General features: G+C 56.1%; 1 protein-coding gene across 1 annotated transcript; it reads left to right on the top strand.

Moving 5' to 3' along the window:
• The first annotated feature begins 7808 nt into the window (after positions 1 to 7808).
• LOC149852691 (uncharacterized) lies at positions 7809 to 15534 on the top strand. The gene is made up of 6 exons (XM_090029708.1): positions 7809 to 8091; positions 8971 to 9181; positions 9368 to 9540; positions 10014 to 10140; positions 11848 to 11964; positions 12777 to 15534. The coding sequence occupies exons 1-6, from the start codon at positions 7810 to 7812 to the stop codon at positions 14282 to 14284; spliced, it is 2418 nt and encodes an 805-aa protein (XP_089885834.1). The 5' UTR covers position 7809; the 3' UTR covers positions 14285 to 15534.
• Positions 15535 to 18773: the final 3239 nt, after the last annotated feature.

Below are 18773 nucleotides of genomic sequence, written 5' to 3'. Positions count from 1 at the left end.
CAAAGGTGGCCAGGCCTACAATCAGCCACTAGGAACAACTGGGGGGTCAGTAAGGTGGGACCCAAGTGTCGGGTCGGGGTCTGGGCCAGCAGGCCCGTGAGCGCAGGACAGCCGACGGGCGATCCAGGCGGCGTAGTGCAGGCAGCGAGGAGCTGCAGTCTGGAACCAGGGAGGGGGCAGCAGCAAGTCCCCGGGGGGAGTGGGGAGCGGGGTGGGAAAAGCCAGAGCTGAGTCAGGAGAACCAGAGAGCAGCGAGCGCAGGGCTTGCTGGGGCAGACTGGGGCTGCGCGAAGGCGTGCCTGCAGCTCGAGGCTGCCCGTGCACTTATAAGGGGTGAGCGGCACCTTCAGAAGATAAACCAGGCATAGAAAATGGGGGCGGTCGCACCAGGCGCAGGCGTGGTAGCTCCGGTGTTTGGCCCAGCGGGCATGGCTGATGATCAGGGGCCCTGGCAGGGTCTAACCGTCCCCTGCTCCCATGCAGGGTGCCTGGGATCTCAGGGAACCTGGCTGGGACCCACACCTGGAAGAGCTGATGGGGGTGGTCTTGGAGAGCGCCTGGAACCGTGACCGGGGGGGACCCGCCGGGGACCGAGGTCCCTGCTGCCGCAGAGCCAGCGTGCGGGGCACCCAGAGACCCGCAGAGAGGATTCCACCTCCACAGACATCAGGGACCCCCTAGAGGGACCCAGGCCCCCCCGCTAGAGGACTGCCAGCCCTAGAGATGTCGAGGATCCTGTATAGATGATGCCCATCCCCGCAGAGGTCTGGGCTCTAGGCACTGCTGAGCCCACTGCGTCTAGGCCCCTCTGAAGAGATGCCGGCCCCAGAGGTCCTGGGGCTCTGCTGAGGGGAGATGGGAACACCACGCTGCCGGGCCCTGGCCGTAGGGACACCGGCCCTGCCAGATGTCTCCGGACCAGTGATGCTGCCCCAGGGAGCCTTGGACTCCTGCGCTGACCCTTTTCCTCTCCGCCTCCTGTGCTGACCACCCCCAGTGGGACAAAATCAGCTTCCTGCTGTCCACCCCGGCCCTGGTGAGCCTGGCACAAGGTGGATGTCGGGGGGCCAGGGGTGCAACAAGGACTCCCTGCAGGCTCAGAGGGGGAGGAGGGAGGTCAGACAATACGATGGGGGCCAGGGCCAGCTCCCCCCCTCACATCTCTTCTCTTGCAGGAAATCATGGCCCACCAGGTGCTCCTGCCCCATGCTGATCTGTGGCCTGCAGACTTCTCATCTCCCACCTTGGAGTGACACCCCCCCCACGAGTGGGCCTGTTAACCCTTTCCCTGCTGGCCCCTTTGGCTCCTCCTGTTCCCACCACAACCAGCCCTGAGATGAACCCCTGGACCCGGACCTGGCAGAGGAGGCCGAGTGGGGGTGATGGGAGCCAGGACTCCCGGGTTCACTCTCAGCTGTCAAGAAGCAGCGAGGTCTGTTGGTTGGGAGCAGGTGGGGGGGCCAGGAGCAGGCCCCAGGTCCTCTCCCCAGCCCAGCCCAGCCCACAGCCCTGTGCCCTCAAGCAAGCTCCACAGCACTGACCCCGAGAGGGGATGAACCAGACCAGTCTGCAGCACTGACTCCAGCTCTTCTCCTCGGGGCACTTGCTAGTCATCCAGGCATGGCTCCACCAGCTTCGTGTGGACGTCTTTCAGGAGAGCCCCACTGTGACCCCCGCTCTGCTACCTGCTGGGAGGGAGTAGGGGGCCCTGGCTGGGGATAGCTGGAGAAAGCTGGGAGCAGCATTTGAGAGCGAGAGCCTGGGGTGGAGGATCATAGAGCTGGCTGGGCCCCTTGCAGCACCCCTCAGTCTGCCATGGGACCCCAATCCCCCGAGCCCAGGTGCTTCAAATCTCAAGGAGCTGGGTAGAGCCAGGTGCTGCATGTAGCTGGGGGTGTGTAGGGGCAGCCCTGGAGTAGAGATCCCGCACCTGGAGCACCAGGACTGGGGGGTGCTGGCAGGGCAGGGGCTGGGTGGGCAGTGCCTGTTGGTGTCTATCCCACCTTGGCTTTCTACTTCAGCCCTGCAAGATGTCTGTCTGGGGCTAAATGCCTGAGAGCAGGAGGGCTGCTGGTTGTAGCTGTGTTGGTTTAAAGACATAAGGCAGGCCAGGTTCTTTGGGTAGGTGTGATCTCTTTTATTAGACCAACTACATAGTTGGAAAAATAGTTCTTTGCAAGCTTTGGGGTACAAACACCTTTCTTTAGGCACAGGGAGACCAGGAGGTCTGGGCAGCAGAGGCCAGCGCCAGAGGCCTCACTGCTGCCTGGCTTCTTGGTGAGCAGGTGGGGCATCGCCTGCCCAGGCTGCCAGGGAGCCCTGAGGACCGACGGGGTGGGGGTGTGCATGTCCCAGCAGCCTCCTCTGAGCCCTCTACCTGGCGCTATGGCCAGGGACCTCCTCCTCTGGTCCCCTCACACCTTCCCTCCCCACTGCCCTGGAGCATGGCAGAGCCCCTCCTGGTCTGTGCCCAGCGGCAGCTGGAGCTGCGTGAAAGGAGTTTGGAGTTGGGGCTCCGCAACCAGGCCCAGAGAAGCTGGGTGAGGGAGCAGCGCTGTGGATGCGCGGATCCAGGGGCTGTGGGAAGCAGCTGGGCGGGAGCTCCCAGGGTGCCAGGCTGGAGCTGTGGCCATCAGGGATCTGGATCACCCGGGAAAGGTCCAACCATCAGGGGGTCTCCTTCCCCCCCACCCCAGCCCTGCTCCCTGTTACTGGCTGTCTCCTCCTCCCCTGGGCTCCAGGTCCCAGAGCACTCGTACAGCCCCAGGACTTCCAGCTGTTTCCCCTGCACCGCCACCGGGTGCACCCGCACTGTGCTGGTGGGTGCTGCCCTGGGGGAGAGCTGCTGTGTGGGGGGCGAGCATGAGGGAGGGAAACGCCACCAGGCCCCGTGGAGCTGCCCTGAGCAGCCTCCTTGCTCCTCCTTATGGGGCTTTCTGTTGTGAAGCGCTCAGGGGTCTGCGGCCCTCCCAAGGAGCAAAGAAGGGCCCAGGCTGGGAGGAGGATCGCCTCCCATGCGCAGAGGCTGGGGGAGAGGCCTTGGGGGACAGGCCTTGCCCGCAGCCCACACGGACATCCCCTCTCTTTCCCTGGAGGCAGCGCCCCAACACCAAGGGATCTCGCAGGAGCACCGGTCCCTCTGGCATGAGAAACAGTGACTGGATGTGCTTTGAGCTCTCTGGCACTGCTAGAAACCCCCTTATCCCCCTCCCCCTGTACTAGTAGGTCCCCCTGCTTTGTGCAGGGCAAGCTTGTCCCCTCCCTGCTCCTTTTCTGCCCCTCAACCTCCAGGATCCAGCTTCTCCCCCTAGCACACACTCTGCCTCCTGCTCCCCATCCCGGCCCAGCGAGGAGCCCCACAGCTGGCATAGGCACACTCTTCCCGCTCCCAGTGCTGGGCCGGGGGCTCCCGTCCAGGCCTGGCCTGGCTTAGCAGGGAGATGGATGACGTTCCCAACTGAGCAGTCCCTGGTGATGAGGGCTGGGGCTTTCCCTGGGGTCCCAAGACCCCTACCAGGCTCCGCTGTGGGGTTCAGCCCCTGCCCAGATGCTAGGGAGCTCACTGGCTCTTCTCCTCTGCACAAGGCTTAAGCATCTCTGGTGGCAAGGACACCTCGAACAGGGCTGAGCAGGACAGCGGGTGAGCAGCAAGCAACCTGTGCAATGATCCCGGAGGGACTGGAGTGGCACAAGGCTGGCACCTCCACTGGGGAGCAGGGATGCTCTGTGTGACACAGGGTTGCAGCTCCCGGGGTGTTGGGAAGGGCATCTGGTCCCATCTGGGAGCGGGGCTGGCCGTGGTTTTGAGCTCCAGTGTGACATCTGCTTGGTTCCAGCTCCAGAAGGACCACTGTCACCTCTCTGCGGGCCCCGTCCCCTGGAGAGACGCCAGTGGGAGCCCTGCAGAAGGCCCCTCTCCAAGCCTGAGGGAAGCACCTGCCCGAGCCCTGGCTACAGCTCCAGCCACAGTCCCAAAGCCAACCCCCCTGAGTCCCTTTCCCAGTGGCATTGCATGCGCGCACTCCCAGCTGAGATGGGGGAAAGCAGGGGTGTTGTGTGCAAGGCAGGTGCACCCTAGTCTTTGTCAGCATGTCTCGTCTTCCCCCCAGGTGAACCAAGACCAACCCGTCTGCCCCCTTCCTGCCCTGAAGGATGCCTCCTAGAGCCAGGGAGGGAGGCTGGGGCAGAGCACAGACACCTAGCTCCTGTGACCAACCCCAGGGTGGGCAATTATCTTGGGCATCTTAGAACCAGAAAAAAACTGAATCATGCACTAAGAGCCAGACAACAACTAGACTAGAACGTGTTTTAGTTTCATTACAAAGATATCATGACATGTGTGTGCGCGCGTAGGGGATTGCATGACAACTTAGCAATAAATTCTCACTCCTATATGTTGGGTATGGGAGGGCTTGAGTAGGGGTTGTGTGGCGGGGTGTACAGTATGTTGGGGTGTGTGTATATGTGGGGGATTTTAGGGGCAGAGTATGGGGGTGTGAGGTTTGTGGGGCGCAGGTGGCACAGACCCCACTGCCGGCAGCAACAGCAGGTGGGGGGGATCCTGCTGCTGCTGGCTCCTGTCACCTTCGGCAGCCCATTGGGGCAGAAAAATATTAATTTAAAATTTTTTTAGGGGTGCTGTGGGCCAAATAGAAGGGCCCCAGGGGGCCAGGCCCACAGCACCCCTAAAATTTTGTTTTGCCCACCCCTGAATCTACAGCTTCAACGTGTTCCCCTTGGCCTGTCAGGTCTCCCTATGACTCCCGTGGCCTCCCCCTGGCATGGACCCCTCCACTTACCCCCCCTCCAGCTGGGAGCCCCCTCTTGTGTCTCAGGTCCTGCAGGAGATGAAGATCAAGGTCACAGATAGCAGGAGCCAGGCAGCTGCCTGCACCGGTGAGAGTCCAGGGTTGGTGGGAGAGCTGGATGCCTGGGTTTGCTGGGTGGGGAGGGGGCTGGGGGCAGTGGCATATGTTGCTCCCCTCTACACCTCTCACCCCACTCTTCCTCCCAAGCCCAAGCTGCTGCGGCCCACAAAGCTGAGTGAAAATCATTGTACAGGACCAAAACAAGCCCCAGACTTCTGCTGGGAGAAACAGACAGCCAAAGCAAGCCGCTCACAGGGGTTCTTGCACTGCGTGCAGGACCCCCACCTACCCCAGGAGGTGTCCAGTCCCACCAGCGGGGATGACCTTGTGGGGAATACACAGTAACCTGGGAGAAAGCGACCATCACTTGGTAGAGTTCACTAGCCAGTGACGGTTGGGGAAAATATCCAGTGAGGCTAAAGTGCTAGACTTCAGAAGGGCCAACTTTAGTAAACTCAGAAGTCTAGTTAGTGAGGTGGCTGAACTCGAGACCTTCGAGGAAATGGAGGCCCAGGAGGGTTGGAGGTTTCTCAAGGGAGTGATCCTTGGGGAACAAAAGGAGTCTAGCCCCTTACGCAGGAAAGGGGCTAAGCCCCCTTGGCTGAACAGGGAACTCCAGGAGACTGGGGGCAAAGAAAGAGATTTACAGGCAGTGGAGGCAGGGGGCAGCCACCAAGGAGGCAACCCCCGCCCCGCCGGCGCGCTATTGCAGGGAATCAGGCAGGCCAAGGCAGGACTGGAGCTTAGGCTGACTTCAACAATTAAGGACAATAAAAAGTCCTTCTACAGATACATAGCGAGCAAAAGTAAAGTGCAGAGTCACATAGGGCCCCTGCAGGACAAATCAGGGGTCCTGATTTTTTCACATCCTTTCTGTAGTGGGGGGCCTACAGCTGGACGCTGGACTCCAGATGTGGCCTCACCAGTGCTGCACAGAGAGGAGGAATCACTCCCCTGCGTCTGCTGGCAATGCTCCTACTGCAGCCTACGATGCTGTTAGCCTTCTTCACAACAAGGGCACACTTTATGCCTGTATAATTCCCTGAATTTATGTATTTATCTGGATTTTCCCCAAAGTACTTTATGACCCAAGCTACACAAACCACCCCGGTCTCTGGGCGTGGATGCAAATTTGCAGAGGAGGAAAAAAACAACTGAGTGGCCTGAAGCCAGCCAGGAACAATGGAAGGGTTAAAAAAAAAATTAAAAAGAGATCTTTGAGGTATTTTGGGTTTCTTTGCTGGTTTTCTTTGTTTTGAGAATGGAAGAAGGGAAAAAAAGTGGACGTGGGGAAAAAGGGATGATTGGTCCTTGTTCTGTCCTGCACTGGTGCAGGCTGCGTGTGGACTGACTGGCTAAGCAGCAGCTCTGCAGAAAAGGACTGGGGGGGACAGTGGACAATAAGTTGAACAGAGGCCAACCGTGTGTCCTTGTCTCCCAGACAGGGGCATGGAGGGAACCATGGGGCTGAGCTGCAGACCCACCACCCGGGAAGCCAGGTCACGGGGGTAAGGGACCCAGATGCCTGGGTTTTCTGGGAGGTGGGGGAAAGGTTGGGGTGCTCTGGCCCTAACCTTCTGGCCCCAACCAGCTCTGAGTATGGGGGGTTCAGAGGGAGCAGGTTTGGGGTGTTAGAGAGGGAGAAAGCCCCGGCTCGGAGGTATGTAAACCAGGCCCTGTAAGAAGCCGGTGGGGAGGGTGTGTTGGGGTCTCACGTTTAGGGGTAGCCTCTGGTGGGAGCCGTGAGGGACTGGACAGGAAATTCTCAGCCAGGTTTCTGCGTGTCCTGTGGGGGGGTGTGCAGGCACATGCATGCATGTCCCAGATGCCTAGGTTCTCTGCGTCTGTGTCCCAGACCCTTTGGTTTTGTGTAGGCGTAGGCGTGTGAGCCAGGGGCCTGGGTGCTGTGAGTGTATGTCAGACACCTGGGTTGTGTGTGTGTGTGTGTGTGTGTTGTGCATGTGCGTGGATGGATGCATGTGTGTTGTGCATGTGCATGGATACATGCATGTGTGTCCCAGAGGCCAGGGTCCTGCATAACTGTAAGTGACCTGGAGGCCTGGGTCCTGCATCCCTCCACCCCTCCTCTCAGCAGGCCAAGGTGAGCCGGCATCTGGTGCTCGTGGTGGGATCTTCATGGCCCACCGGCCTGAGGGGCGGCTGCCTGCAATCCACGCGATGGCCCCTTGTCCCCCACGTAGAAGTGGCGGGTGTGGTGGCAGCTGCACCCAGGCGGGGTTTCATCTCTTCTGCAGCTCCCCCCGCACCAAGGACCTGTGGCTGTTGTCTCAGTGCAACCACATAGCGCCCAGGCTCCTGCAGCAGGGCACAGTGCGCTGTCCTGGGGAAAGTGGGGGGGTGCCCTGGAGGCCTGGGTTGTGTACGTCTGTGTGAGAGTGTACATATATGTAATACTGTATATATCTACCTGTATCTAACTATATCTATATCTATGTGTGTATACATGTACATATGTCTCTGTAGGTATGCTTGTGTGTCTATATATAAAAAGTACCTATATATGTGTATGAATAGCAGATATATGTATATAATATGTGGACACGTGTATATGCATGTATGTGTATGTATAAGTATGTGTGTATGCATGTGTAAATGCATGCATATGCAAGTACTCTATGTATGTATGGGTGGGTGCATGTGTGTATGTGTAGCTGTATATATATGTGTCTATACATACATATATATGGAAGTATGCATATGCATCTGTGTATATGTATCATACATGTTTGTGGGTGCGTGTGTATGCATGTATACAGGTATGTGTGCATACGTATGCTCGTGTGTCTGTGCTTACGTACGTATGCGCACACACATTTTTATACGTATCTGTGTGCATGTGCGCGTGTGTATATGTACCTGGGCGGGGCCCGTACCCCAGAGGGGCGGAACAAGGCCGGGCGGGCAGGGGCCGTGGTGGGGGATGAGGCTGAAGCCCCGGGGGCAGGAAGGAGACGGCGGCGCAGTTACTGGGACAGGAGGGGAGATCGTGTGCGTGTGCCCGTGTATTTGCTGCTGGTGCTGGTGGCGCCGAGGCCGCCGTGCTCTCCCCGGGCCGCGGTGCCGCCGCGCCCACCGCCAGCCGCAGCCGCCTCAGAGACCCCGCCGCCGCGGCTCCGGGCACGACTCACTGCGCATGCCCGGGCGGGGCAGCGGCCAGTGCGCAGGCGCTGCCGGCCTGACTGGGGGAGTGGAGAGCGGTCAGGTCGGTGCGGAGTGCGGGCGGTGCTGGGGGCTGCGGGGGCCCGGGGGCGGCCCCGGCACCGCCTGTGCTGGGGCTGCGGGGAGCGTTGGGGCGGGGGCGGTGCCGGTGCCCCGGTCCGAGCCGCGCCGCCTCCTTCCCCGCAGAGCGGGGCCGGGCGCTGCCGGAGGCGCCGGGCGCGGGGGAGCGGAGCGGAGCCCGCGGCGGGGCTGAGGCCTCTCCCGGCGGCGCTGGAGCCCCTGGCACCCGCGGGCCTCCCCTGCCAGCCTGGCGCGGCCCCGGGGCGCTGGAGGAGCAGCGCCCGGGCGGTGTCCGGGCAGGGCGAGTCCCTCGCGTGGCCCAGGCCGGGATCGGGGCGCGTCACCCGGCAGGAAGTGGAGCAGGGGCGGGAGCCGGAGCCGGTCCAGCGCCGGGAGATGCGGGGGCAGGAGGTGAAGCGGCCCGTGCAGCCCCACTGTGCCCACGGGGCCCCCACAGGCCCCACCGCCGGCACCGGGGCACGAGCTCCCCACGCCGGTGACCTGGAGCCGGCACATCCAGGGCTGCGCTGCCGGGAGCCGAGGGCCTGTGGGAGGTCTGCATCCGGGTGCGGGAGCACTGCCAAGGCTGCGGCCAGGAGCAGGCGGTGGAGCTGGTGGTGCTGGCGTTGGCCCTGGCCGTCCTGCCCCAGGAGATGCGGAGATGGGTGTCAGGGTGCAGGGTGGAAACCTGGGACGAGGCGGAGACCATGGTTGGGGCAGGTGGAGGATGAGGAGCTCCACGTGGGAGCATTTCGCCCGATCATGGATGCTGCCAGCCCCATCTCCATGTGCCTGGGGGATGTCTCCTGCCACCCCGTCTCCCAGTCCCAGCTCCCCGGTGATATGTGCCTCTTCTCCCCAGGTCATGGTGAGCGTGAAGGTCGAGGAGGTGGCTTCACACAGAATATGGCCCACCGGGGCGCTGCAGGAGCCTTGTGATCCCTGGCCAGAGCAGCCACAGGCCCAAACTGTGGAAATGTCTCTGGAGGAGACAGCACAGTGGGACAGCTCACGACCTCAGGACCAGCCCCCTCATGGCCCCAGGGAGGAGCCCCTGCCAGACCTGGAGTCAGGTGAGGGGCTGAGTGCAGGCTGGGGCTTGGGGCTGAGTGCTGTGGTGGCTAACCTCTGTCTCCCTGCTCTTCCCACACACTAAAGCCTCTGGCTGCTGCAGTCACAGGCCAGTACGGGAGAACAGTAGGGCTGTCCCCTGCCAGCAGCACCAGGCCTGACCTGTGCATTGTCTTCCCCACCCACAGGTGCAGGAACCAGGAGCGAAGCTCATCAGCAGCCTCCTGAAAAAGGGCCTGCAAACCTGGAGCTGCCAAGGACTTCCCCAGGGAGGCTGGGGGAGAGGGGCTCCCTGACCCCTGAACTGAGCAAGCTGCAGCAGGAGCAGGGGAGCCTGGCAAAGCAGACGGAGACCATGGAGGTGAGCAGGGCACCAGCTCTCGCTGGGAAGGGAGTGCAGCTGGGGCTGTGCTAGGGAAGTGTCAGGAATGCTGTGAAGAGTTTGGGGAATGGAGAGAGCTAAGGACCAACAAGCCTCTGGGGACAGGGGCTGCAGCCACACCTAGCTGGTGTTTGCCAGAGTTTGCCCTCTGTGCCAATTGGCAGGAGTGCCAGCATGGGAAAGCCGGGCCACAGTTGTGGAGCCCCTGGCTCTAAAGGTGCTGCCTCAGCTCTCTCAAAAGGCGGAGCACATAGAAATTGATGAGCCTGGCCAAGGCTGACATGTGGACCCCTACATCCAAAGCTGCACCCACATCCCCTGTCAGTGCAGAAGGGGGCATTTTGCGGCCCTGGGTGTCATGGCCCGTTGTGCAGAGGGATTCTGGAGAGGGCAGTGGGGGCTGGAGGCACCTGGGCCAGGAGACACTTATTGGGTAACGCTTGTGCCTGCAGCTCCAGGAGGCCTTTGAGGACGTGGCTGTGTATTTCACACGGGAGGAGTGGGAGCTGCTGGAAGATGCACAGAAGGGGCTTTACCAGGACCAGATGCTGAGGAACTGGCGAGCCCTCGTTTCCCTGGGTAACGCTGTTTCCTGCTTCTCCCTGCAACCATGTCAGCGCTGACCCTCCTTGTCTTCTCCCTGCTTTTCAGCACTCTCGTTCTTGTGAACTTTTCCCTGGGGTTTGAAGTCCATGTCCTCCCCATGAAGCTGTGATCATGCATCTCTCATGTTTCACACTGGCATCTCCTGCTTCATTTGATCTGGCCACCTTCACCTGAGTTTTCCCCATTCTTGTAACCCCCTGTATTCCCAACCCTGCCTTTGCAAGGGGATCTCCCTCTCCCTTCTCAGCGTGGTTGTGCCATCTCCAATTCACTGGGCAGAAAAATTCACTGCCAGCTGTTCCTCAGGGAACGGTTCTGATTTCTTTCATGTCCTGCCTCGCGTGTCCTGTCCCACACATCTAACACTGAGCATGCTCAGTCAGTGCTGTCTAGGATCCCTGTCTCCTTCAGTTAGGACTGAGGAGCAGGTAATGGAAGTCTTCTCAGCCCCTGCTGCTGCCACCCCTGGGATTAGCGCTTCCTCGACTCCATCACTAGTGACCTGTGCACATGCAAAGGAGCTTCTGTCTCCAGATCCCTGAAAGCTTCTGCCCACATTCCTTCCTAAAGTCTTTGTCCCCACAAGCCACAGGCTCTGGCTTGGTTGTGTTACGTGTAGACTTGCTCCCAAGCTCCCTCTACCATTCACAGAAGTTGTTGTTTCCTCTTCCCGACATCGCTCTGCATGTGAGCTGCCCATTACAGTGATGAAAGAAGTGGGCTCAGTGCGGGACTGGTGAAAACCAGTTGTCATGTCCAGAGGGTCTCTCATACAGGGGTTTTCTGGCTTGTGGGCAGGGCTGAGCGACTTACTTTGTACCAGGTCAATTTGCTTTTCTAGTACTTTTTTTTTTCCCCTCCAGTTCCCCAAAAGGACTTCTTTAGGGAAGGGCTCCAAGGCTTTTTGGTGCTCAGCAGTGACTTACGTTGGCCATTCCTACATTATGGGCTTCCATGTGCTCCAAAAGGTGTTTCCTTGTGCCTTTTCTTGTCCATATCCAGGACTCCTAGGACCTTTTTTTCAAACTCTGCAGGATTTCCTAGCTTGTATGCTTATCTCCCTTCTGGCATGATCTTCCCACTGGATGGGATGATTGCTTTTGTTACCACTGCAGTTCTTATAAAATCTTCCCTTGCTCTGCCCTGTTGATCCTCTCCCCCAAAATGAAATGTCTGATCTTTGTCTTGGATTTTGTTTGCTGCTGCCAGACCTCGCTTTAAACGTTTCCAGAGGAGAAACTCACTTCTGTTCCTTTGCCTGGAATGACACTGATAAGACGGGTGTTATCCAGCCACCAGTGTGTCTAGAGTCTCTTCATTTTGGTGCCTTGTAAATAATAAAAGCTTCATATTTATGCTCTTTAGCACGTCACGTATCACTGCATCTCCACCCCCTGTCCCTGGGAACTCTCTTGGTCTCCCATCCATTTTATACCTCAAAAGTGGTGGGTACTTTTTTTCCCTTTGACCATCCCCCCAGCACCTGGGTGACAAATACCATCATCTGTCAAAGGCTGCTCCCTGCGATGCCTTCTCTTAAATCCTAAATGTCCACCCTCCCTTGTCCTTCAGAACCCCAGTAGAATGCTTGAGTTCATTGGATCCATTCCCCAAATCCCAGTTGGTTATATGGAATCTAGTACTGAGTCATGAATGCTTTTTAACCACTGCCCCAAACAGGATATCAAGGTCCCACCCCTGACTTAATTGGCCGCATTGCACGAGGACATAAGGAGCTCTGGGTCTGTGATGATGAAGACTCTGGAGGCATCTCATGGATGGAGGACATGCTGCCAGGTGAGTTGTGGCTGCCCCCTACCCTGACTCCCCTCTCAGAAATGCTCCATGCCCACAGTAACAGGGGCCTGGAACCTGCAGATCTGTCTAGAACAGCCCTTCCAGGTTTCTGACTTCAAATTGGTTATGCAGTCGTGTGTCCAGGCAGCCTTTCCCTTGCTTTCTATCTAACTACAATTGCTAGGAGACATCTAGTTTCCCTGGGATACCATGGTCTTAAATTTCAGTCTTCATGCAGCAGTGTAAAAGTTGATTTGTCAGCCCAGGGTAACTATACTTCTATAGCAGCCTTTCCCAAGGCATGATAAGGTTTGTATTTCCTCATGGATATCAGCATGGTAGATTGAAGCTCTTTATAGTCATTGTCGTAGGTCAAAAGAGAGGGCTGAGGTTCTGCCTGGTGTTTTTCTGGTCAGGTCTGCTTGGAGCTGAGGGAACTCTGCTCTCTTGGGTCTGTTAGAGCAGGAAGCCATTCAGGTCGTGTCCTAACACATGTCCTACGGTGGCTTCTCCCAGCAGGTCCTGAGGGGTTGGGGCTGACAGCTGGGCCAGAAATCCTGAGCGTCTGGCTCTGACCTTCACTGAGCAGGGAACGTTAGCCCGGCACAGGGACGTGCCCCTCCCTCAACCCCAGCACTTGGGGTTTGGCAGGAAGACCTTGTCCTCTTCAGAAAGCGTAAGTGCCAAGGTCTTTTGTGCCAAGTTATGCTCTAAGGCCCATGACAAAAGAGGGTATCGTACAGAGGAAATCGCAGTGTTTAGCCTGTGCCCGCAGGGCAGGGACTAACCTCCATTTTCTCTTCCCCATGCAGGAGGCACCTGGTTGCTGAGCAGAGATCAGGAGCAAAGTCCTGAAGAAGGGCCTACAAACCTGGAGCTACTGTGGACTTACCCACGGAGTTTGGTCAAGATGGAGTCCCTGAGACCTGAGGAAGACCAATGGTTCAAGATCCAGGGGAGGCCCCAAAAGCAGAAGGAGAATGTAGTAGTGAAGCAGGGCCTATCTTCTCTTGGGTGTGAGAGTGGAGAAAGGACGGAAGCCAGAGAGAACCCCAGGCACAGGGAAGGATTTGTGGAACTGAAGAGCCATGAGGCCAAGTTCCACTGGAAAAAGGCCGTATGTCCGAATCAAGCCAGTGGGGAGGACCTGAGAGGGAAGCAGGAGGTGCCTGCCAAGCCCAGGGCTACAGCTCACCCCTGCCCTGGGTACCAGAAAAGCTTTAGTTGCCCTTCACTCCGGGCCCTGCCACATTGGTGCCCTGAGGGTGGGAAGGACTTCACCTGCTCCTCCAACCTGGCCATGAACCAGTGCATCCACAAAGTAAAGAAACTAGAGTGCAGGAAGAGCTTCACCCAGTCCTACCAGCGTATGCACACAGGGGAGAAGCCACATCAGTGCCCTGAGTGCGGGAAGAGCTTCACTCTTTTGTCCAGCCTGACCCGGCACCAGTACATCCACACAGGGGAGAAGCCACATCAGTGCTCTGTGTGTGGGAAGAGCTTCACCCGTTCCTCCCACCTGGCCCAGCACCAACGCATACACGCAGGGGAGAAGCCACATCAGTGCTCTGTGTGTGGGAAGAGCTTCATCCGGTCCTCCCACTTGGCCCAGCACCAACGCATACATGCAGGGGAGAAGCCACATCAGTGCCCTGTGTGTGGGAAGAGCTTCACCCAGTCTTCCCACCTGGCCCGACACCAACGGATCCACACAGGGGAGAAGCCACATCAGTGCTCTGTGTGTGGGAAGAGCTTCACCTGTTCCTCCCACCTGGCCCAGCACCAGCGCATCCACACAGGGGAAAAGCCACATCACTGCTCTGTGTGTGGGAAGAGCTTCATCCAGTCCTCCCAACTGTCCCGGCACCAACGCATCCACACAGGAGAAAAGCCACATCTGTGCTCTGTGTGTGGAAAGAGCTTCACCTGTTCCTCCCACCTGGCCCCACACCAACGCATTCACACAGGGGAGAAACCACATCAGTGCTCTGTGTGTGGGAAGAGCTTCACCTGTTCCTCCCAACTGGCCCAGCACCAACGCATCCACACGGGAGAGAAGCCACATACATGCTCTGTCTGTGGGAAGAGCTTCACCCGTTCCTTCAATCTGGCCATCCACCAGCGTATCCACACCGGGGAGAGGCCACATCAGTGCTCCGTGTGTAAGAAGAGCTTCACCCATTCCTCCACTTTGGCACGACACAAGCATGTCCACACAGAGGAAAGGCCACGTCTGTGTTCTGTGTGTGGGAGGAGCTTCACTCATTCATTCAATCTGGCACAACACCAGTGCATCCATATGGGGGAAAAGCCATATTAGTGTTCTGAGTGTGGGAAGAGCTTCCCCCCTTTCTTTGTATTGGTGCGACACCAGTGCATGCATACAGGGAAGAATTTACATCAGTGCTCTGTGTGTGGGAAGAGCTTTACCAGTTCCTCCCACCTGGCCCAACACCAGCGTATCCACACAGGGGAGCAGCCAAATCAGTGGCCTAAGTGTGGGAAGACCATCACTATTTCATCCCACGTGGCCTAGCACCACCACATCCACACAGGAGAGAAGCCACATCAGAGCTCTGTGTGTAGGAGGAGCTTCACCTGTTCCTCCCACCTGGTGCAGTACCAGGCTGTCAACACCGCAGAGAAGTCATATCAGTGCTCTCAATGGCCAGACACCAGCATGTGCACACAAATGAGAAGCCACATCAGAGCTGTGTGTGTGGGAAGAGCTTCACTCATTCCTCCAATCTGGTGCAACACCAACGGCTACATATAGGGAAGAAACCAGATCAGTGCTCAGTGTGAGAAGAGGTTTACCAGTTCCTCTCACCTGGCTCAATCCTCTAGCTTGGTCAGTCACCAGCACATCCACACGGGAGTAGCCACGCCAGTGCTCAGAGTGTGGGAAGAGATTCAGCCAATTCTCCATCTGGCCAGACACCCATGCATCCACACAGGAGAAATGACATGAGTCCTCTGTGTATAAGGATAGCTTCCACAGCTCCTCCTCCCTAGCCAAATACCAATACGTCGGCACCCGGGAGCATCCGTAAATCTGCCAGCAGCACAAGGAGAGCTTGCAGGTGCCTGCCTGCTCAGCATCTGCAATTGGCTGCATTCAAGCAAGCAGTCTCTTGCTGCTGGAGTGCAGAACTATTTCATGTAGACTATGGGCCTTGTAAGGCACCGCAGAACCCAAAGGACCCAGTAGCAGGTCCTCAAGTTTTGATTGGGGTGAGGAGTAATAGATAACACCTCAGGCAGAAGCCAGCTCAGATGCTGTGGGAACCTGTGAGGGGATGATCTTTGTATCAGTCTTGGAGCCAGTGTCTTCTGCATAGTTCTCTAAAAGCAGATGGCCTTTGGAAGGAGCCTGTTGCAAGGGAACAGTAGATTGCCTTTTCTGGGGCAGCTGTGGGCGGGGGTAGGAGGTGCAGCCTGTGGCAGGTCCCACTTCTGCTGTGGAAGGGAGTATAAGGACATTGTCTGGGTGAAATGCAGCATGTCATCTAGGGAATGTTCCCTCATCACTAGTATCCCAATATACCATGTCTTGTGTGGAGGAACTTGCTTTGGTTTCTTTTGTGCTTGTCCAGATAAAATGCAAGGTGCCAGAGACATCCTGGGTATAGCGTCTTGGGATCCTGCTCCAGCTCTGGCAACACCACCCCATGCTTCCTTGCTGCCCCCTCCCCCCGGCCAACAACCTTGGGTAGGAGCAGAGAGATGGGTCTGTTACCAGATTTGCCTGTCACTTGTTCATTTGAGCATGGGTGTGCTCATTTATTAGGGATACATTTCTAGGGTCTTTGTAATTCTATCAATGTGCTGCTTGTGTCACTGGTGTTTCTATACGGAGCTGCATCTCTCCCTTCTGCAAGTCCTCACCCCCAGTGGAGCTATCTTGCAGGACTCGGTTTCAATGGGGCTGGGTTCCTCCAGTCCCCAAATCAGTCATACACACACAGATTAACGTGACACGCCTGACCAGGCTGGGTTGATCAGCATGTATAGGCTGACACCCTCATATGCCAGGAATCAGTTCATTAAGGTAACAATACACTGCAGTCAGACACAAGCACACAGGTAAGCAGAATCCCTCTGAATCCGGCTGGGTGTCCAGATGACACCCTCATGGGCCAGCATTCAGTTCATTAGGGTACAAAACTGAGCCGAAATGGGTCAATCAGCTTGTACATGCTGATCCCCTTATGTGTCTCAAACTCAGCACGTCCCAATCATTTGCCCTAACTGTCCTTGTAGCGGTAGCCTCTTGATGAGGGGACCCCACAGTATTTCTGGGCTTCACAGGGATCTTTAGCTTAGGTAAAAGAAGCGTTGCTGCAGAGCAAGTGGGGAAGGAAAGTAGAGAAGGAAACATATACCTGGTTACTACCAGTTTGACTATCAAAGTTATTTATTGCTAAGTATATGAAATATATAATGGTACTAATAGTAACAGACATGCAAGGGAAAACAAACAATTACAATACTACCCTGGTTTCACTAAGTATTTGGGGAAACTTAGCTCAAGCTTAACTAATACAGTTCAGGTTCAGAAATCGATGTCTAGAGAGAAGAGCAAAGAGAGAGAGCGAGAGCTGGGATCTCACCAGTCCAAGGCACACGGGTTGTTTGCTGACAGTGAAGTTCTCAGCACGATCCTTGAAGGGAGAGGATCTGTTTCTTCCAACTTCTCGAGAACAACAGCAGATGGTGTCAGAGAGGTTTCTTCTCTTGAAGCACGCTTGCTGATCTTACAGATTTTCATACCCTCAGGTCAGCTTCTTCAAAGCATTCTTTTAATAGCGTAAATCATTGTCTTTTCTCTTGACAAGGGGTTATCTGGTTTGGAACAGCTCGAGAAACTGATGAACAGCCAGGAAAAACCTAAGGTTTTAAGGAGCAACCAGACACTTAAGAGCCAGCTTGAGATTCCTATGGATAGCAGATACACTGGATGGGAGACCTCACTGTTTCTTCAGAAACAATAGATAGTTTGCAGGGTCAGGGTTTGGGATTTTTACCTGCTGTGAATAAGCCTGTTTAGCATGACTTCCAGATCTTACTGTCGTCTTTTAACAGACTTAAGAGGTTTACTGGAGTGTTCATAACCTTGGTGGGGAGGACTTCCACCAGTTATTTGGGGAAAAGCATGAGAGATTTGTGGTCAGGGCTCCAACGGGCTGGACGCTGCGATGAACCCTTTACCATTGTTCAGACGTTGCCTATGGTCCCTCAGACTCGGTCTCGTGCCGCAACATGCCCTAACCCAGCAACCGAGTTTTAGCCAATCAAGTTTACATCGGCCTCCCATAGTGGGACCGGGGAATGTGTGGCCCGAGATGCCTAGTAAACTTTACTTCTGCTTAGTTCTGGTTAGATGGCGGGGGCGGGGGTGGGCTTTGTAAATTCAGATTAGAACTGGTCTGATAAGTGCTGAGCTGGGTGTGTGTAAATGTGGGTTGATTAGCATTTGGAGCACAGATTCCCCATCATGCGGTGCTCCCCTGCTTCTCTGATCCCAGAATTGAGTGCGGTCCTTGCCTTGGGCTCTCTGTTCTCCATCCTGAATGCTAATGAAGGTGCTTTCCTGTCCCATCTCCCATTTAAATGAGTTGTTATTTGGTTCCATCTTGAATGCAAATGAGGCCAGGGGAGTTGCTCCCTTAGCTGGAGGGCTTTATGTGTGTCTCCTACTGCATCTTCATCTTTCCTAATCAGTTCTTGTTCAGGTAGAGGAGGGAAGAGGGGTGGGAATTCTTTGTGAGTCAGACAGGCTGTGTCCTGTGTCAGGGTTCCCCAAGAACATGGAGCTGACAGGTAACAGGACCTTCTGGGACACTGGGCCAGCTGGAAAGGCAGCCTGGGAGAACTACTTGGTTTGAGGGCATAACACTCAGCCCCTGCTTATCTGGCTGGGAGCTACCCACAGCTCAAGCTGCCTTTGTCTCCTCCCTAGAAGGAGAGACAAGACCCAGGGCAGGGTAGACACACATGGGTGCAAATACACGCTAGACTTGTATCCCCTTCTGGTCCAGGGCAGCTTGTTGCCTCTCATGTCCAACCCCAAATGCCATCCAGTTTCTCCATTGACCTCAGCATCACCATGAAGCTGGATTTGCAGGGCGGGATCCTCTGTGGGCTGCAACACCTCTAAAAGAGACGCCTGAGTGTAGTTGCTATGCTATGATACTATACACATGATACACTATGCTAGCACTAATGCCCGTAGTAGTGATAATGTTGTTCTTATTACTACTATTGCTCCTTTTATTACTGTTGCTATTACAATAGTGCTAGTAGGAATACTGATATTGCTACTACTCTGGGTATTATTACTACTACTATTGTTTCTATTATAGCAGTAGCAAAAATATTATTACTACTATTGCTATTAGTATTAATTTAACAATACTAGTAGCAGTAGTAGTATTCTTATTATTGTTGCTATTCTTATTAGCGCTACTACCCTGGTTACTAACATTAAGAATACTACTACTACTAGACAGATCCTAGTTACCAGCACCATGGGGAAGAAAAGGCAGAATATAGAGGCCACTCAAGCTGGAAGAGCACTGAAGGCCTCAGTTTCCGAGGACAGGGGCAGCTAAATGGGGTTGTATGTAGGCACAGGCTGAGCCAGTCACTACCAATGACTCTGGATCAGAACAGCAGCTTTCTCCAGGGACTCGAAGGTACTTTGCAAATCATAATGAAGCCAACTCCTCATCCTGGTGAGATGGGAGTTGCGGTGGAGTGGTGTAGTGTTGAAGGAAATGCCAGCAGTCCTGACAGCTGCTACTAGC

The sequence above is a fragment of the Crocodylus siamensis genome, chromosome 15, assembly GCF_052110815.1.
Source record: "Crocodylus siamensis isolate JL-2025a chromosome 15, ASM5211081v1, whole genome shotgun sequence".
Lineage (NCBI taxonomy): Eukaryota > Metazoa > Chordata > Crocodylia > Crocodylidae > Crocodylus > Crocodylus siamensis.
This window is presented reverse-complemented; position numbering and strand designations above follow the sequence as displayed.